Source organism: Dysidea avara, chromosome 5 (genome assembly GCF_963678975.1).
Source record: "Dysidea avara chromosome 5, odDysAvar1.4, whole genome shotgun sequence".
NCBI classification, from domain to species: Eukaryota; Metazoa; Porifera; class Demospongiae; order Dictyoceratida; family Dysideidae; genus Dysidea; species Dysidea avara.
In genome coordinates, this window is record NC_089276.1 from 24576192 (window position 1) to 24598378 (window position 22187).

Below are 22187 nucleotides of genomic sequence, written 5' to 3' on the forward strand. Positions count from 1 at the left end.
GGTCAATTGCAAACAGTGGAACATGTGCATGCACCAAGGAACTAGGTTTGTTCAAGCAGCATGTAGTTCATACTGTATCATTTACTTAGCTGGAGGATCTGCATATTAAACTGACCAGGGAAAATAATGTCAAAACTGGTATTTTGTTGGTTGGAAGCAACTATTAATTATGTACAACCATAGCCATATCCCTTGTAAAAGTTTTAAAGTGTTACTGAAAGGTACAAACTATATAACAAAATGTACAGGGGGAGTGGTTAGTTTAATTTCCTCACTAGTCATACATGTTGACTATTCTCTAATGCAAATCACTGAAAAAGCCTATGACCAGGTCCATTGTGTATTATCCATGTGGTGCTCCACTCGCTGACCAAGTTTGGCCCATGCATATGTACATGGTAACCTGTGCTCAATCAACCAGTTCTCATATATAGGTTTGTATTTTACACATTAACGAAATGTTGCAAAAAAGGGATATGTAGGTATGGAATGATGATCCTAGTTGTTATACACATGCAAGGTGGACTTAAATGGGACAGTGTCATGTATGTCAACACAAACATGTATTCATATGCAGAGAAAGTTTCCAAAACCATGCAAGTTACATTAGGCCAGTGGGATAAAATTAATAATAAAATTCTGGATAAATACTGTACAGGATAGCATTTACATTCTATAAAATAAAGAGTATTTTAGTCCAGGATATATTGAATTACATTCATGTGCACTAATATCAATTACATCAAATCCTTTAGACTTTCCAATATGAAGTAATTCAGAAACTTTCAACATCAGTGGTGTAACAGTATCAGCTTGAATTAATGAATTCAGATTCATCCACCGGCATTGAGAAACCTCATCAGGACAAGGATGTATGTCATATGTAATAGGCCTCAGTCTGCACAAGAAATAGAGGTCAGACTGGTCATATGCATGTGGCATATGATGATGTTGTCTGAATGCAATCACTGATTTAAATTCTGGAAAAATGACAACATGCATGTGACTATTCTGGCCCATACATACATACATACAGGTGTACATACAGTACATATAGTAACAGACATTATGCTGTCTATAATTATTGTAGCCATACCAGTCTGAATGCCAGTTTCCTCTTGCACTTCTCGCACAGCAGTTTGAGCTACAGTATGAATAGTAATTGCACATGGCATGGTATAAACTGGTTTCAGAAACAAATGTTTTGGCACAGAAATTAATTTTAAAATAACACCACCACACAAGGTGGGTACACACTGTACTGTATGTGTATTACTTTCACACACTGGTTACTTAATGCGTCTGCTCTCTGGATCCAGACTTTTATAGTGTGTAAATTCCCATCACAACTTGTCATGCCAGTCAAATAGAAAGGCCACAGCATGGCCAGACTCGTAGAGTTAGAAGAAAACATGGAACATGAGTGTACTGTAGCTTGCTAACAAACACCACCTTTAAACCCATCGAGCTCCCCCACCTCAGTGTAAACACTTGTAATATACCGGTACACCTGTGAAAACCCTAGAAAATTGCACTGTTACAAGTATGCAGGCTAGAATTGCACTACTACAGTATAAAATCATTCCACATGCTATTTACCAAACAAAAAATTCTTGATCACTACCTGTACTAGCTAATCTACCATTTTATCATGACCAACCTTTGTTAGTGTGCTTAAATTTAAAAGTGTTTATTACTTTTTATGTCACAACATATAGCTCGCCGGGTTGCCAAATCAAATTGTTTATTTGCATGATTTAATGCACAACATAAACCCCTGTATTTTATTTATTTGGTTTTTATGCACATTGCAAAAACACCTCAATTATGCGTGTATATTAACCTGTGATAAATGATTCGGCGAAATTACAGGGATATTTTGGTACTTGTTGACATTGTGTTGAAAAGCATTTTTTTTTGTTCACCATGTAGTCTTCGTGTTACAGTGTTACTCGACCAAGCAGTCAACAGTTATTGACATAAGGTGTACCCCCTGTACATATAGTATCAAAAGTGGACCTGATATAAACTTCCAACTCACTCAAGAACAGTAGCACAAACGAATGTGTTGATGGTCTACGTACAATAATCTACTCAAGCACCAGCCATTTCCCGTGAACACTATCGTCAAGAGTTAATAATAACTCTTGCTATCGTGTTTTCACTTAATTTAGTGGCTGAACATGGTTAAATATGGTAACCAGTAATCACAACATACGTATATGAACAATTACTATCAATATGTGTTACCTCACACAGTCTTGGATAGTGCTAGATACAGTGTAATTGGAACAGGAATAAATTCAATTTGTGCAGCAACAATACAGCAAATAATTCAATTTGTGCAGCAGCAATACAGCATATAAAATACAGCTTTAATTGACCATAACTCATGACTGAAATAAACTACAAATACGGGGCTTGGGTAAGTCTGTTCACCATGAACTGGAAAATTGATCAAGGTGTCCTGTACATCTCCGCATGGACAAAGAAGGTTTTATTCCAATACGCAAAATAGAATTTTTGCAAAAATGGCCAGTTTTTGCTCAGCAGATCACAATTGAACAAGCATAAATAATTTACTATTGCAACACACATCATTACTTATGTTCCATCTATGGTATTTGAATTTTTTTTTGTGATAACATCAATGCATTTTATAAAAATTACAGCAGTGTATAATTATATATTTTAAATAATTATGTAGGACACCTGGTCCTACAGCTGCTTAAAGTTGTTCATTGCCTTTACATAAATATCAAAATTATAATGATTACCCATAATAAATTATCGGAATCCTTTTGATGTCACTCACCCACCTTAAGTTACTCTACATATTTGTTATACCAAACAAATTATTGAAAAACGCTAATTGTACATGTACTAGTATATAAGCTGTAAGCTACAAAATAAGCTAAACATGTGCAACGTATTAATTACTACGTGTGCCAGTACTGTATATAAAAACCATACCTATATCTTCAGCATGATCAGAAAACCCTCCTGGAAACTTCCATTTTACAACCTGCAGGATACAGTTCCAAGGTGTATACAGTATGTAGAACATGTATGCTACATGTGCAATACTTTAGGAATGCCGTGCATTACACACTTTGTGGTGTAGCTATTTCGCATATCCAATTAAAGAGAAGCTAGGTGACTTAATAACAGCTTGATATTGTACTTTGTGTAAGAGAATCTGCTGAGTACTATATTTATTACACAGTATATTGTGCAGAAAATTGGGCAAATACGTACAGTAAAAATCAACTACACTCAGGTAGAGGTGTACCGATAATCAGATTGGCTAAAATATCGGCCACCGACATGGTAATTTTTTACTAATATCGGTATTGATACAGAACAGCAGAGGACCAATATCGCTACCGATATTTATCACAGCATAATTCGCCTGTATTTACTCCGTCTATGTTTTTTTGGCAATTGCACTAATTTTACGACAAAATCAGACCACAGGTCACAATACTGAATAGCATTGGAGTCATTTATAGATTTGCGGTCCATTTTCTCTCGTTTGAATTAGTTGTTCCAATAATGACTAAAGACAGAGTTCGTATAGGTAGTATTGGAACACTATTTTTGCTGTGTATACAGTAGCAATAGCTTGTACATAAACGGATTATGCATTGGTTTTCATGTGCTCTTTAGTGCCAGTGGCTTATTGTTCACTCTGAAACAAGTGCTATGCTACAAGAAACCACATAAATACATGTGATTTTAGTGTTTGTTGCTGCAAACCTTATCACAGTCTTTACAAATGAAGCAGTTACAGAGTACCTTGTAATAAAAAGGAGGGTCACAGGATAGCCAAGGAAACTTGCTGTACCAGCTTTCTCACAAGCCATTAGAATGCAGAAATATCTGTTTAAGGCTTCATGGGAGTGAGGGGTCCTTCACTTCTATAAATATCATGGCTGGAAATGTAGAAATTTATTTCAGAAATATGAAACTTATTTCAGAAATCTGGAAATTTATTCAGAAATTTTGACGAAAATGTAGAAATATAACCAACTTCAAACGATGTTTCTATCAATGCAATAGATGAGCTGTGAATCGCTCAAACTAGCTACGTAGGTACGTAATTGTACTCTGGTGAATCCTTTCTAAGGTGAATTAGTTCAGTGCGTGCACCAGCAGGCTTGTTACAGCATGACACGGTTTGAAACCACACACCTGTTACGACCTGCCGAGCACACTGGGTACTGTTTGTGGAGTTATTAAATCTATATGAGGCATTTCTGCAGGTAAACCATTCAACCCTAGTCCCTAACCAACAAAACCTCTTTGTTTGCCGCTTTGACAGGAGTCGAAAGGTCAGAAATGCGAGCCAGAAATGTACGGAAATATATATTTGGAAAGGTGGAAATTTATTTCAAAACGTGTAAAAATGTGGAAATTTACATGCTCTGAGTTGAAATTTCAAAATTGAGACTTAGAGTGAAGGACCCCTCACATGGGAGTATACAGTACATAAAAAATGTTTGTGGGTGCCTAATTGTCTGGATTGCACAATAGAAACCCAAGCCACTACCACCAGTTAGTGGTGTGTGATCAGGATTTTTATTTCGATATAATATCGATACGATATTGGGGTAAATATCGAAATTTCGATACAATTTTCGATAACTTTTAATTGTGTGGGCGGTGTAATTGCGTGGGCGGCAGATATTTATAAATGTGCTTGAAATACAATTTGCACACAAACTATTGCATAAAACTAATAATAAACCTAGAAAACTGGCAGACAAGTTTTTAAAGTGGCTAGATAGTACAGAACCAACCCTCATTTCTAGCGTGATTGTGCAATCACACACTAAATGCTGTAGATTTATCGAAGTATTCTTCGATAATTATCGCAAAATATTTCCTTTTCGATAAATATCGAAATCTGTTAAAGCAGTATCGAAAATCGATACGATAACGACAAAATTATCGCGAAATCGATATTTTTTCGATATATCGCACATCACTACTGACCACAGGCATTGAGTATAGCAATCCACATATGTACATATTGTTGTAGGGTAGGTAAATGTACACTTTTAATTATAATGCAAATATCATATCGACAGTGTTGGGAGTAACACGTTACATAATATTATTACTTTTGTGGTATCTAAGTAATATAACGAAATGCGCTATAAAAATGGGTAATATAACTAAAGTTACTTTACTTACAAATGTAACGCATTACCTAAGTAATATAGTTACTGAAACGAGTCTAATATTACATAATATTATTACTACAAGTAACGAAGTTACTAATCTCGTTAGTTATCCTCTGAGTAACGCCTAGCCACAAAGAAGTAACGAAGCCTACTGAATGAAGTTTATTCACCAGCTTCTTGCTTATAACCAAGATTTGGACATTGTCCAACAATGCAATCATGTCAAGTGATAAGGTGGTAGTTTCACACGTGACAGCTTAAGGCTGTGGACACAAAGTACTATAATATGTAATATTATTATAGTTACATTATTTTATGGGTAATATGTAACTGTAACTAAATAGTTCAGTTGCAAATAATATGTAATATGTAACTAGTTACTTTTACAAAGTAACTTGCCCAACACTGTTTATCGACTATCGGTTATCGGCTTCTTTTGGTGGCAACAATATCAGATATCGATACATGCCAAAAACCCATATTGGTACACCTCTAAACTCAGGTAGCACATGTGAGACATTGTAAATTGCCCAAACTACAGAATCCTACTAGTTAGTAGAACAATGAGAAATAGATTATATGATGACTTAAGTCTGATCACCTAAAATTGAAGCAATTTGGGTATGAAGTTGAGATAAACACTCCAAGTAAGACGACTAGAAAGTACAATATTGTACTTAAAGCACTAAGTCTGGCTTTGTGTGCATCACAAAAATACAGCACTCAGGGCTTTGTACATTAAATGTACAGTGTACATAAAAATACATTTACATTACAGGGATATTAATTTTGTAAATAACCTTATATTTATCTTGTATGACCAGTACTTCATCAGTCTCTTCCCTGTATACAACACCTACATGTGGATAAGGTTACAATAATAAGTTAATTAATTTACAATAATAAATCAAAACTGTGTGCTTCATAGTACAGTGGAACCTCGATTATCTGAACACCGATTAACCGAACACTTGATTATCCGAACAATAGATCAACTGTCCAATTAGGGTATTTTGTCAACGAGTGTATGCTTTATAAGAGCAGCTAAGTAAAGCTCTGTGTATAAATGTATGGAAGTTCGATTTTACGTACTATTTGAACACCCTTTTCCCCAAAATAGTTCGGATAATCGAGGTTCCACTGTAACTATATCAATTCATACCAGCAACTCCAACTTGATGGGTACCATACAATGGAATCTTGCTAGGTTTGCTTTTATCCAGCCAAAGACTGAGTACTGCCTGGCAGTGATGTGCATGATGAAACGTAAATCCTAAAGTTGAGACCTCAGCAATCAAATGGCTTAATTTGATCGGGATGTGCAACCATACAGAAGGGATTCCCTCCTCTTTCCATTGTTTAACGTAACCTTTAATGCAACAAAGTACAAATGTGGTAACAAATATAACATTTACATACGCTAATGCAATATACCAATTTTGTACCTATACACATGATTCAACAAAAAATGCACATTGCATTTAAGTTTAACATCTACATTAAAGCGTCATGAAAATATGGCAAACTTTAATCCATTCTAACATACTGTACAATACATGTACAGGATACCAGTGATACACATTATTACTACATTACAGCAGCACACAATAGCTACACAAGCAGTAGAGTGACTTAGCTAGTTAGCAGCAATTATATACATACAGTAAGTGAGTACAGTGGACCCTCACTTATCCAGACACAACGGGACCAAGCAGTGTTCAGACAACTGAAATGACTGGATATATGAAGCATTGACTGAATACTGAAATTGAACATATTTGTACATGTGTATGAACCTATGGATGTATTATTATAATAATAATATAATGTATGTGAAATAAATTACAGTATACAATTTAAAAATGGTATGACACTGTACAGTGGTACAGTATGTAGATGTACAGGTGTACTGTACTGTATAACACAAGAACTTAGGTTATCAAATTCATGGAGATTATTTAAAGTAGGAATCTAAAAGGGGGTTTGCCTCAGTTTTGTAAACCGTTTTGTAGTAGCCAAGTCTCTCACCTTTTTCAACAGTAGCACTGAAGTAGCTGTGCTTTCAGGTTGCTGCTCGTACCAGAGTTGCTGCTGCTTCTTCTCATTCTTCTTAAAGTCTCCTACGGTTGATTTTTCAATCCCCTATTCACTTGTAAGACTAGACTGACTTTTCTCCTTTCTTCAAGCGATCAATAATTTCGAGCTTGGCTTCCAATGACATGCAAGTATGCTTTCTTTTCGTAGCCATATTATTTTTTCACAAACACGTGACCCAAAATTTTGAGGCCGGATAGTTGAGGGCCAGATAAGCGAGGGTCCACTATACCATTTACATGTACACCCTGGGATTGGAATCTGTTATTTTCAACACCTTCTTCCACATTTTCATCAACACCTTTCTGCTAAGACACCTATGAATTAATAGCACTTCAACTTTAACAGATTATTTCTCTGTTCAGTGGACAGTAGGGGGTTGCTGAATTTATTTCAGTTCAATTAACGAAGGATTGGTAAGTACACAAAACTAATCACTTTTTTGCCCTATCAAACATCTTATTTAGGAAACTAACTTGTTAGCAAAACATAACTTTATGATGTCAAGCAATCAAAGCTTCTTTTTAGGTGAAATTAAGTGATCGCGCTATATTTTAATTGATCAAAAATCTTAACCCCGGCAGCAGATGGTTCTACAAGACAGTGTTACTACCCCTTGCATTGTCAATAAAGACTAAGAGGAAACAGGTAAGATTGAAGTACGTACTATAGAGTATGCCAAAAGGCACCCGCACTAGTCATTATTGACTTAAGCTTGTCTGAAAGCCTTCAGTCAGTTGATCAGTCAGCCAGTCAATCAGTCCATCCGTTCGTCCGTGCGCCCGTCAGTCAACATTCTGCAAATAAAATTGTTGGAAATTTTTAGGTCATACTGAGAATAATTTTGGGCTTGGTTACGTCTAACCAATACTGCCAAGGCACCATGAAGGTATTTTGAGGCTGGTTTCTGGTTAATATTTTTTTTGTTTTTGTGAGAAAGTACAAACCTCCATGATCTCTGAGGTTCCACTATATATGCACTCCTCATGACATCTGTTGCTAGAAGGAGATACTGGCCTGTTAATTAAAGTTTCGGTCTTACTGGGTGAGTATTTTTGGGGGTACTGTAGAAATAGACAATTACACCTGCACACATTAAGCATTCATCTTTACTCTTTCTAATGTCTGTGGGTGCATGGGCTTCCCTAAAGAGCGATAGAGCAGTGCAACACTGCTCTACTTTACATCTTTTAATGGGATAAAACAATTAACAAATTGACTTTATGTTCGTCGCAAACTGACTTTGATGTTTGTAGCAAATTGACAGTTTTACCGCTCTACTATACTTTGCTGGGGAAGGCTCTGGGATGCAATGACTCCCTGGCACTTGGATTCTTTTACCAAAATATTTATCGATTAGTTTGCTTGAGTTGTTTCTGATGTACACATCAATGGAATATACCACCACTATGTATCACTTCATACCTCAGAACAAAGGAGTCACCTGAGCTGCTTCACAATGTACTCCAGTTGGCAACTTTCCCCGGCTACATATGATGTAGCCCAGGCTACAACTGGCTAGTCGATTATATAAAAGCTAAGTCCAAAATTTATTGTAGGACTTACATGATTAGTATACGTGACTTGGATTTGGCCACTCAGACAGAAGCGTTTCGTTATCATCGCCATCTGAGTTGAATAGTATTGGTCTAAGGTGAGAACTAATGCCATAGCTTATTCACAAGCATTTTCCGCATGTTTTTGATTAATGGACCATACCCACATTACTGGTGACACAAAACAACCATTCTACAAAATTAATAGCTAACAACAAAACTGACATCATACATAAACATTACAAATAGTTGTAATAGTTTGCACTGATAATTAGAGAGTATGCCCAAAGCTTGAGGGTGCAGCCTGAGGGCTGCAAGCATACATATCAGGCAAATCACGAATGCCCATGTTACAGCTAATATGTAACACTTCATAGCCTTGATGCCAATACAAGTATAACCACTGGATTCATTTTATATGCATGCCCGAAATATTCAATTATGGTTAGGCAGCATGTAACGCTGTAGTTACGATCGTTACAATAAATGGAAGAGTCCTACAGATATCACAGAAAAGTAGAGTTGGACAAATTTTGGAAAATTTGCAGGTGTTTTAATGCTTTCTCGTTATGTAAAGAATGATCACAAAGTATACAAAAGACCTAAAGGGGTAAGCTTCAATATAGAGTGGTTAACTCGTGTCGTCCGTAATGTGGGCATGTCCACATTCAAAAACATGCCGAAACGTTTGTGAATGCACTGTAAGACTAGTTCTCACCTTTAAGTAACTTGCAGAACGACAAGGATACTGAAACGCCTTCATTTGAGTGCTCCTTTCGGCAACACTTAATTTGTGGTAATCATCACATGAGCGTGAACAGATGACCTTACTCAGTGATCAAGTGGCTGCACTTAGTGTTAACCAGTTACCAAGGGAGCTATTTGTATGCTGTTTTTGGTGTCTGGTCACATACAGCATCACAGTCCTGTGTACCAGTCTCAGGTACATTCACCCTGTCGCTGCATGTAAATTGTGGCACACATTGAAAGAGAGTGCAAACAACTTGACCAGGGAAATTCCACCAGGTCGTCTGGTCAGGCCGCCAGGTGTCCCTACCCTTAGGCCACTCCAATGCTATAACAGTTGCTGCAATTCAAAAATTATAAATATTACCATTGGTAGTAAATTAGTAGAAGCCATGTTAGATTGCTCAACTATTTCATTTATTAGGTCAATACCTTCTATTACCACCACTACACAATCTTAATACTGCACCAGACCAACCCCTACAAATAATAGACTGTGTACAGTTATCTATTAGGGTAAACAACTCCTTCATCACTCACCAGTTCAGTGCTGTCAATAAACTGATCACACTGGCTTTACCAGGGGTTTCCTTTATTCTGGATTTCTCCACTAACCCTGTAACACTGTAGTTCCAAGATGACCCCCCCCCCCCCCCCCCCCCCCTGGCAGTTACCCCTGACACTACTGCAGAAGTGGAATCACTCTTACAGGCAGAACAACAGAGGTGAGCAAAGTTTTGTGCAGCAATGGCTGTGGGGGACCCTGCTGTAAACATTGTCATTGATGCTGTCATTTTGTTGTTTAGGGGACCCACCTCCTATGAGTATTCCTCAAACATCCATGAATTTTCATGGCTGTAGTGAACGAGTATAATCATCTATTTTAAACTGTTCCAGGGTCTACTAATCTTGCTTATAATCAGAAGGCTCCCCAGTATGTTGTCGGATTCCAGTACACTACAAGGCCACAATAGGAAGCAGGTCTACCAGATGCTAGAGCAAGGAATCATAGAAGAAAGTTGCAGTCCATGGATGGCACCAGCAGTGATTATAGGGAAAAATACTGTTAAAGATGCTTAATATCTTTTCCCACTTGTAGATGAGATGCAGGATAGGCTGGAAGGATGCTCTGTCTTTACTACTTTAGATCTCCGGTGTGGCTATTAAGGCAGTTGCCAGTGTACCCAGCAAACATCCAGAAGACATTACAAATAATAATATCATGTGCTAGCAAGGGGGTGACACACAAGCACTAACTGTAAGTAGATCTGCGACTGCAGAGTCAAAGGTCAAGGCTACCAAATTTGTGCAATGGTCAAAGGCAAAAACATTTTCAACCCACGATTGAAAAGTACTGAAATATCATCGCTAGGTCACAGGTCACAACACACACTGAAAAGGGCTCTCAGTCACAGATGGAAAATGAAATTTCGACTGGTCAAGGCTTTGACCAAGGTTGCAGATCTATCTACGGTGCATACCTACGTGACACCATAGATAATACACGTAATAAAGGATTGGCAACGCGCCTATTAAACCTGTAGTGACGTCACGTACAATCCTCGTTACGGTTCGTCATCCAGTTAACGCGCCCTCTCACCCGTTGCTAAACGCACTAGGCTGCTTCATTCCTTGTATCGTAGCAGGGTACTACTGAGTAAAGACGTAAAGCTTACTTCAAACGAACGTACAACTACTAAGGTGAGTATCTGATGTAATAAAATAGTGAAATGCACTGTCAGTTTTAACCCAGCGCAAGATAAGGCCCACTGCTTCATGGCTTTTCACAGTTTTGGAGTTTTAACAAGGAAACTAAAGTGCTTTTTTCCGAACAATGTATAAAGAATTAATCGTAACCATTAGTAGAGTGTCATGCTTTGTTTTGTGTAGGCGTACCACTTACCCAAACTATGGTTTGAAGCTGTTTCATTGTGCTGGGTTTTGGAGTTTTGTCGTGGTACCATGAGGAGAAACATCAAGTTACTATTCAGCACAAGAGAGCTCAATGTTATGGTGGTGTTATGCAAATATGCATGAGCTCAAATTCAGATGTGGCATTAGCCATCAAAGTATGTGAAAATGGGATATAAAAGGTGTAGTGGAACAGAGCATATTATCAACATGAAGGAGCTGTTGGTGGTAAAGAGTAGTGTATCGTGACTTCAAGCTTAGACAGGGAATGATGAGCATATCTATAAATGTAGCAGCTCACAGCAAATACCATCCACTGGATATCAAGTGACGTCCTTGTGTTTTGTCACAAAAAAATAGACATTCCTTTCAAGTGCTGGAAACTAAGTCTAGCTAGTTCACTTTGTTATAATAATTGATATAAACAATGGACACATATTATACTAGTTATCTGAACTATGCACCACCTGCAGCTCAAATACCTGATAACTGAAGTTTGTACAAAATCTCTTTACACAATGTTACTCAGTTACAAAGTATGAAAAATAACTTCTCTAATAGAACACTCGCTACTCTAATAGAGTATTCAATTTTGGCATACAGGTTTGGATAACTGAGATTCCACTGTACACCTGTAGAACATTTGCCAGTAGGTCCCACATCCCAATGTATAGCAGTCAAGGTAATTATGACTGTTGCAATCATTGCATTCAAGCACTAGTAGTAGTATTCATATCAGATAAAACAGCAGCAACATCACAACCCTCAGAGTCACAAATGACATGGGACTCTCACACACAATCTCAAAAGAAATCTTAAATTCTGAACTCTGGAATAACACAAAATCAGTGAGGCTTCCAGGTCCAGGATGGCTTGGAGTTAGCTAGATAAATGACTGATGGATGTTCCATTAATTGATCTGTGCAAAGCACACCTGCATCTCCATTGAGGCTGTCGGCTACTCCATTTTATGCAATAATATAAGTGTGAAATCCAAGTAAAACCTAGATAAAGATTTATATTATTGAAATTCTAACAAACACTTGAAATCCCTGAACATCACACAATTTAGAGATGTTGGTTGAGAGGTCTGTCACTCAGTGAAATTTTGTTGATCAAAGTTCAGAAATTTGTCAAAACGATTACTTTTTTCGGATACTTTCCTCATACCTAAAACAACAGCCATTGCGAGATCTTTCATGTAAATATGGCCCCCTTGGTATGGTTTCCTACAAACAATTAGCCCCAGATATAAAAGGAAACCTCACCATTGAAATTCGCTTACTGCACTATTTAGTTGTTATGGTCATAGCACACAGTAACAGTTGTCAACAGCACATGCATTATTAAGATAGCTGAATTTTGAGGATTTTCTGAGTGACTGACCCCTGGAATTGGTGACCCTAGTCACCCACGCAATACAACACACAAGTGAACAACACGACAAAAACAGAATGGAGTGTTCAGTGAACTCTTATCCTCCACCACACACATACACACAGCCTAAGCCGGCACCTGTACCTATTGCCACCCAAAAAACCAACACTGGGATGCCTGTGCACCACTCAGGCACTAGAGTCTTGTGCAGGGACTATATAGATCTCACAGGGAGAGGTCGCAGAACCCAAAGTTCCACAACAACCACTAAGTTGAGACAAGGACAGTGAGGCAGCATAGCCAAGTGGCTAGAGCACTAGCCTGGTAATTGAAAGGTTCCAGGTTTGGTTTCTGGTTTTGCAAATTTAGTGTTTCCTTGAGCAAGAAACTTTGTTCACATTGCTCCAGCTGTATACAGTTGGGGACCTGGTGAGCTGTCACAGCAACATCAATGGGTACCTGGCGTTTACTGGGGAAGCAAATTCCCAATAAACATACAATATTCATCTCGAGCTCTCCATTAAAAAAAACATTGCTACTGGATACATAAGGTATTTGCTGCTGAAGCCCTAAACGAGCATACAATCGGCTTAAATCCTGGTTTACATAGTCCATCCTTATTACGGAGCGCATCGAATCCTTGATAGGATTCGATGCTCATGTGAAACGGTAAGACTCCACGACTCACCAAGCCGGTTGCTGCCGCGCCCAAAATCCGCTGGTTGATAGCTCACTACGATCGATACTGGTTACATGAGTAGTTCCTCTCTATTACTGGATAGCGAAATAACAGCACTGGGAACGATAAAGCGGAGCATTCATGTCGGGTAGCCGTATCTATGACAATAGACACGCATAAGTTACATAATAAGTCACGCGACCGTAACGAGGATTGTCTATTAGTTGCTATGCGCGTTGCCAATCCTTTATTACGTATATTATCTATGGTGACACCCCCTTGTTTCAGTAGTACTGTATATTAGGGTTTGGGCTTTCTTGTCCAAAAATATTACTCAGACAGCAAAGCATAACTTGATAATGGATAAGGCTACGGGTATGATTTCTTCACCGTTTGACAGTCCCAAGACATGTCTTTTCACCAATCGCAGTATGTACAATACATGACGCATCACGGGCATACCTTTGTCCTCCTTTAATTGTGTCCCAGTTGTTTTTGCAGGTGTCAATTCATGATAGTGCAATGCAGCTTTCCTGTACTAGCCATCACCAAGAGTCCATTATAAGAGAGAACTCTTGCTATCACTAAATGCCCGTATTTTCCGCAGCAACTGGATTGCTTAATTACAGAGACACTTCTTATACTATTCTTCATCTGTAATGTTGTGTAACAGGAGAAACAAAGCAAAAACAAAGCGTATTGGCCACTTTACTTTTCAGTGATTGATTTTTGGGGTTCACGTTCAGATGAAAATTTCATTTTATGGCATGCCTGGCACCATTCTTCCTTTTTATATGGTATGTGCAGGTTCACTAGTCATAATTATGTCATTAAAAAAGTGAAAAACAATTAGAGGAAAAAATTAGGAATTTAAGTTGGATTAGGGATCAAACAAAAAGAAGTCGCAAAAGTATCTATATAGTTATATCTAGTTGTCTATATCTGAAGGTATACTAATGGACATTCCCTAATTCAGTCATGGTTATAGACTGAATAGGGATCAAATGTCCATTAGTATATTTGCAGGTACATATAGACAACCTCTCGACTTGCTTCACAACTTTCTCTTTGGTTCCTTTTAGTCCAACTTAAAATTTTTCCTTTTACATTGTCTATATATGTGACCGGATCTGCAAGAATCCCATATATTAGCGCAAGCCTAATTTTACAGTAGAATATGCAATAAACGCAATGGGTGAAATATTTACGGAATTGAAAAAATTCAGTAAATTTTTAGAGTGCTTGTTTCACTAGAAGACAAAACTTACCCAGCAATGGATTCGCCTGTTAATGGAGAATCTGATGGTGAAAGTTGCATCTTGGTAGAGGACAGTTATGACCGTTTATTTAAGCGCCTTTAGTTAATTTTCCGTATCATCACTGTACAAATCGATTTTTCTGCTGTTGCCACTTTGTAGCACTGTAACTTCAAAAGTCCTTGGCTTCTAGAGCTGAAACTTCGGTTGGCCATTTCTTTGGTTATCTGGATATAGAAAATGTAATAAAATGGAATTCAAAAAATGCACTAACATGTGGAGTTCTTGCAGATCCAGTCACATATAAAGCTGAAAAGCTGTCCATCTGACTGTCTTCATTTCATTCAAGTTCATAGTTGAACTAGACAACCCTAACCAGTTTAAAGATGATTTATTTGCTCATGAAATGAGTACAACATTCGCTGATTTTGTCACAGGATTTTAACTACAGTGCAGATATTCGATGCAGCCAGTTAAAAAATTAAACGATCAAAAAAATGTGAATTTGTCCTCCCTCTCAAAGGAATTGCTTTCTAAGCTTGCTTCTGGTCTTCAAAAGGCTGTTTGTTTGGCTTAAGAAAAGGGTGCTTCTAGCTGGCTCACTGCTTTACCTGTACAAGAACATGGTTTTTCCTTACACAACACAGACTAAACTGGCTGTATAATTATCTGTGTTTACGTACTCGTCCTATGAGTTTTACACAGTAATAATAAATAGAATATAGAATAAACAAGTATTAGCAAAAACTTGAGGTAAAACATCACGGTAAAAATTGAAATGAGAGAGAAACCATCATTTTAAGATGAAACAAATAAACAAAATTACTTACAAAAATGGTGTGTCCTTGGCACACGCGGCCAAAAACATGGCAGAGACCAAAAGTGGGCGTGGCAAGGAAATTATGTACATGTATATAATACAATAGCTATAGAGAATTAATTATGCGTTCACTCTGAACAGCTTCTAGCCAGAAAAATCTTCTGCAAAGCTGAACTGAAAATCCAGCTGCCTTATCAAGTAGTCTCCTTCCTACTGACTTTGAGATTGTTTGGTGGAAATAATGAACAGTTTTAAGTAGTGATGCTAATGTAAATGGCAAGTAGTGACCCAATACACTAAGCTCAATTGTGTCATAATGGGAAGGAATTCAAAAATGACAAACTCAGCCAGAATTTGAAGGTACTCCTCCTTAGATTGCTTACGATCTCTCGCAGCTTCCAGATGAGGCATGGAATCAGTTAATTCAAGCAATGCCACAGAGTTGCATGTTTCATTGTGGATGACAATATCTGGACGGTAAGGAGTTACCATTAACAATGAAAGAATAGTTACCTGAGGAGACTCACTAGCACTTGTGATCACCATTTAGCGTAATGACATTATAAACAGGCATGGCAAATTGATTCGGCCGCCCACGTACAATGCACGTCTCAGTGAACTGGGCCCACCCACACACGTTATTACATAGATAATAGCCCTGGAGTGCTGTATGTGTGCCTGTGCTCTGTTTTGTGCATTGTTTTAATGTGCGATTATATACAAGTGCATGTGATCATACTACCTTATTCTTTTGTTTTAGCGCATTGCCACTAATGTAAGGATCAACAAATCAGCTGTCCTGTAAACATGGTGAGGGAATTGTGACCACACAGTTAGTGCACACATACTGTACGTAGGATAGCTACGGTGTATCAAAAGCATACTAACGCATTTCGCCATTTTAGCGGAAAGGGTGTATCCTTATCCAATTACTAAATTGCCACATACTTTCGTAAAGCATGCCCTAGCTAGCTATCCAGCAAAGCAGAAGACACACCCTTTCTTTAATTACCATTTTATATGCCATATTTGTTTAAAAATTGATATTTTACCATACTTTTCTGGTAAAATACTGGGGTTAATTAACCACGAACGTGCTTTGTACTAACATCTAGGTTTACAGTAGTGGGAGAAAAACAAAATTTTAAAGCATATTTTATTGTTTATAGGGAAAATATTCAATAACCGGGATAATTCCATACATTTTTACCCATTAGAATAATAGAATAATATCCCTAATAGAGCAAAGTTCTGCTAATGGTAGCATTTACATTGCTGGAATCCAGAGTTATTTTTAAAATCTCCCTTTGTCCATCCATTATGGACTCACTTTGACACGAATGATTTGTATGGCTACCATGTTTGCAAATTATGTGTCTTAATTAACCACACCACATGACTGTAAATTCCATAGCAAGGATGTTGCTATAGTAATTGTTAAGTGGTTTAAAAGGTTGTGTGTGTGTGTGTGTGTGTGTGTGTGTGTGTGTGTGTGTGTGTGTGTGTGTGTGTGTGTGTGCACGTGCGTGGCATGGGTAAGTGCATGCATGTGCAGGCATACATGTGTTGTGTGTTGTAGGCCAATACAGGAAATTTGTTCTATTAGGATGTTGTTGTTTTTAAAGAAACCTGCCATTTTGATAGTTTTTGGTTGCCACCATCATAGTATGTATGCAGTGCATCTTGTTATTGTTATTAAAGCTTTACAGTGACCAGCACTGAAGGTCTGTAAGTCTGCATAAATGCGGATTGTGTCTACCTCCGTTAGAATCTCAGAAAGTCCTGAAGCTAGACAATGCAAGACTTGGTCATGCCGATATGTAAAATGACCCTGAGACAAGGCCATAGGACAACCACTTAGAACATGAGCTATAGTCGGTTGAACACACCCACAAAGAGGCTTTGCATAATTCTATTGTATTTAGATTGAAATACTTAAATATTAGGACTCTCATACACCATGTTGGGTTTGCGTGGGCGTTGGCTACCCCTCTGGTCACGTGTTTCAAGATTACCAAGTTACAAAGCAAGGGGTAGTCACTACCAATAGTCCTGTAGAACCATCTGTGACTGGGATCAAAATCAAATCAAGCGATCAAGAGGTAAATTAGCACTGAATCAAGTGATCAAGATGGCCTAGAAAGCGGTGATTAAACTAGCTCACAACCAAAACAAGAATTTATGAAAATATGTACTAAATTATCAAGCAATCAAGGCTGTTTTTAAGACGAAATCAAGTGATCAAGGTATATTTTCATCGATCAAAAACCTAGATCCCGGTCGCAGATGGTTCTACAGGACTATTGGTAGTGACTATACGTACCCCTTGCAAAGTGGCAAGACAAAAACAAATAGCATTACAACATTATGATTATGATTAAAGTACCGGTAAAGGCACAGCCTGTATACCGGATCTGCACACAATAGTGCAATTAACCATTATACAAAAGTAATGCACCTATCAATGTATTGCCCCACCCCCCCCACCCCCTTGGGCGTAAGTGGGGCTTTACAGGGGGAATTGACACGAAACTGCTGCCCCACTATGGGGCATTTGACGATCGTTCAGTAAGCACCCAAATATTTTTTTGTTATAACTTCCTTCGCTATGTCAAATCCTGCGTTGCAACTGGGGCCAAAGGTGGGGATTTGACATGATAGGTTTGCTCTACTATGGGGCATTTGACATTCGGCTGTGTCAAATTCCCACTATAGCCCCATATATGCCCGAGGGGGGGGTAGTGGGGCAATACATTGATAGGTGCATAAATCTCGAATCAAATAAGTGATTATCTAATATAATCAATAATAGAATTTCTTACCTGCTACAAGTTGCATGAATTCTTCCTTTGTGCCTTCCCTAGCCCATTTTCTCTTGCTTTCAGAATTGTTTAGATCAACTTTGATGGATCTGTACGGTGGAACGCAAATCCACGGAAAATCTTTTCGAATAGCATCACTACTAAAGCTATGAATAGCTTTTAAGGCACAAACTCTTTCAGACATTAGACGAGCTAGTGGTATTATCCGAGGTATTATCCGAGAGGGTGCTGTTGAAAAGGACGTCATGACTCACATGCGCAACGTTAATGTAGACTTCTAATTAATAAGCGCCTTTAGCATACATGTACTCGAGCGCACCATAGAGCGCGCGTTCAGCTGGAGAAGTATTGTGCGAGATTTTGAGAAGGGTTTTGGCTACAAACCAAGAAATCAAAAGTATAGGCAAGTAAGTACTTCGTGTATAGTTGCCACGTGTGGTAGTCTCGCGTGGCCAGACTGTCTTTTTGAATGATGGTCCGCTGACCATGACTCAAACAAGGGGAAAGGGCGGTCTCTGGCCACTCATAGACTAATGTGTGAGTTTACTTCTGGGTTTTTTCTCACGTGATCGCCTTATCAGTGGCTTAGTGCAAAAATACATGGTTGACATGCATATTATGTGGATAGTACAATAAAATTAGGCTGTTGCTATTTGTTCCAGCAGTCACATGAATAAAGTTAGACAAAAAAGAACGGGAAAAAAATCCTGGAATCAAACCCAGGATCTCCACACTGCTGGAGATTTTGTCCATGAAAATCCAATGAAAAATAATCTTCACCTGGTGAAAAGTGAAGTTTTCATTGGGTGGCACCAATGAAATTTTATTTTCATAGGAAATCTAATGAAAACCCAATGAAAAATTACCACTGAAAACTGTGAAATTGATTTTCATGGAAGTTTCAGTGGTAAATTTTCATTGGTTTTTCATTAATTTTCCTATGAAAATGCTATTAAAATAATTTCATTGGTGCCACCCAATGAAAACTTCACTTTTTACAGGGTGAACATTTTTTTTTCATTGGACCAGTTGTGCCAGTGTGTGAGCCCGGGTCAGTAGCCATTGTGCTACGTGGCTCCCGGCTACCTACTGTACCTCCCTTAGTTTCTACATTATTGGAGTAACTTCTATGTATTGAAGCAAGGTGAAAAAGAAACCAAAGCTGAACCCGACCCTAACCCCAACCTTAGGTTTGCCTGTGAACTACTTGTCGTGTGCCCTATAGTACAAGACCCAAAGCAAACTACTGATCATGATTGTGTGCCCTATTGAAGTACAAGACCTGAGGCAAACTACTAGTCATGTGCCCTAAGTCAAATACTCCGGACATACTACTAGATGCATATCAACCCCTAGTTCGTGTATATTATAGTGAGAGAAATCTAGTGGACTGCCAGATCTCAATAGCCCTGGCAAAATATTTGTGGAACAATAGTAATTTCGATAAAATTATGTATCTGTAACCACTTGATGGGCAGTATTTCACCTTGACCTGTGATTTGGAATCTTTCCCAGCATAAGACGTCTCGTGTGGCCAGACCCTTTCTGCGCAGCCACTTATTGATTGAAAATTATAAATGCCGTGCTACAAGGGTCTGGAATAGTTTGCTTATTTAAAAACATTACAATCCCTAGTGGTTGGGGAGTATAAATTGGCTCACGCGATCCCTTAATTGCCATTGGCTCATGCAATCCCTTAATTGTCAAGTGTAATTACTGAAGAATGAGCTGAAGAAAGCCTTTGGGGATGACAACTACGGACCTGTGTGGGTTTTACCTTCTACATACTGTACCACTGAATCTTCAGTTGAATATAGACAAATAAGTTCAGGTTTACAGGGAAAGCAGGCAAACACTCTGTTGTAGAAAGTACTTCAATTAACACTTTTAGATTGCTGTTAGATTAGATTTTAGCTTTACTTTTGTATAATGTTAATGAATTGATCGGGTATACATGTACAGGCTTTGCCTTTACCCATATTTAATCATAATCAAAAGATTTTGAGCTGATTTGCTGATCAGAACGGACTAAAAATTCAAGGATAGATCATTGCTTTTTGTATCTTAGTCAATTAATTGTCATCAATAACATGATGAAATTTATATGTTCACAAAATATTCCAGACCCTTGTAGTGTGGCGCTTATAATTTCCAATCGATAAGCGGCTGCGCGGAAAGAGTCTAGCCACATGAGACTAGCGTAAGACCTAGTCTTGTGTGGCCAGACTAGGGAAGAGTGGCTTTGTTCAATTGTCCAGAGGTTATATACAATCAAACAATCTACACTGTACATGCATGTAAGGACAGGACATTGAAACCTGCAGTTGATAGGTATTCGTCGTAAAGTCACAGGTCAAACATAGTTTTGTATTGCCAGTCCACTTTTTTCTGTCATTGGATAGGGAGAAGGGGTGTCTGATCTGGTTCAAATACCCACACTTGTATGATCCTGGTTGTGGTGGGTGTGGAAATATTATTATCCATCAATCTACAGTACAATAGAATAATTCACATACCCATGAAAGTTGCAATTGGTATTTTCATGGGTACAATGAGATATGTGTAATGTACCCATGAATTACTCTAGTAAGTTTTCATGGAGATACAAAACGAAATTTCATAGATAGCCAGGCAACCACAAAAATTGACAAGCTTCCTTCCTCGAAAATTTCTACATATACACACTATGGTCATAACTTGGTTGTTGGTATTCTGGGAATGATTATCTACTGTAAGAAGACAGTACATAAGTACATACATAGCATTGATCATTACCATTTTATAAAAAAATACCATTCCCTAGAACTATTTTTCTACTTGCAATTGGTCAATTATTTGGAAAAGATGGCAGGTCTTACTAATACTGACAAAGCACTGACATTTTCTTATCTGATGTATTTAAATGATCTCCGTGGAAGTGGAAAGCTCTCTGAAGACAGCGCTGAGGGTTTGGAAGGTTTGTATTGTACCATGTACATACATGCAGTCATGCATATGTGTGAATTATTTATAACCTCATAAGAGCAGATTATCAACATCATTACCAAGGCAAAGTCAAGTGTCAATAATATTCTACTGTAGTATTAGTGTGGTATACTGTTGGTACAATACCATTGCTTAAAAAACCTTTAATTTACATGAAGCTTATAGAATGGGATATACCTGCTTTAAATCCAGGAACAAAGAGTTTTGATACCATAATTTCAACTTACAATGTACATCATCAGACTGCATATCATTTGTTTTTTATTTTCCACCACACAATATATATCTTCATGAAAATCATGTTATGCTTCATGTGTGCAGTTGTACATACATACACATGTTAGTACTGTTATTAGCATGCATACATAAGTGTGCAATATAAGTACAGTGTATAACAACTGCTAATTTTGCATGCATACATTCCTTAACTGTTGCAAGTGAACACTACATGTGTGCCATCATGTGTTTGCATCTTGCAAGCAGTTTAGAAACTGAGAAACTGCATGTGTGCAGTGGTGCTTTATTTCGTATTAGTTACACATTTAAAAGAAATACATGGACTGTACAGTAGTTTCAAAACTATAAAGTCAGTTACAGTAGCTACAGACTGTCTGTTTTGTCCCAGTACTCACAATATCACTCACTTCACATACTGATGAGCTGATGATCACATAATTGTCCAAATTGCAACTATACACAAAAGTATCTTTTGATCTGCAAACTTACACATGTATTCTTGAAAGGCCTAATG

The 22187-nt window shown here is 37.9% G+C and overlaps 2 protein-coding genes across 2 annotated transcripts in view; one reads left to right on the plus strand and one right to left on the minus strand.

Annotated features, from left to right (window-relative positions):
- Positions 1 to 620: 620 nt before the first annotated feature.
- On the minus strand, positions 621 to 18732 carry LOC136255786 (nucleoside diphosphate-linked moiety X motif 6-like). The gene is made up of 6 exons (XM_066048678.1): positions 18452 to 18732; positions 6352 to 6558; positions 5990 to 6045; positions 2974 to 3025; positions 1097 to 1144; positions 621 to 980 (listed from the first exon to the last, which is right to left on the minus strand). Exons 1-6 carry the CDS (start codon positions 18696 to 18698, stop codon positions 667 to 669), a joined length of 924 nt encoding a protein of 307 aa, XP_065904750.1. The 5' UTR covers positions 18699 to 18732; the 3' UTR covers positions 621 to 666.
- The window catches only part of LOC136255785 (small glutamine-rich tetratricopeptide repeat-containing protein alpha-like), a 149477-nt gene continuing 145998 nt past the window's right edge, over positions 18709 to 22187 (plus strand). The window contains exons 1-2 of the mRNA XM_066048677.1: positions 18709 to 18858; positions 21255 to 21407. Of these exons, the coding sequence (XP_065904749.1) occupies positions 21296 to 21407 (112 nt within the window). The 5' untranslated portion in view covers positions 18709 to 18858; positions 21255 to 21295. The remainder of the gene's footprint in view (positions 18859 to 21254; positions 21408 to 22187) is intronic.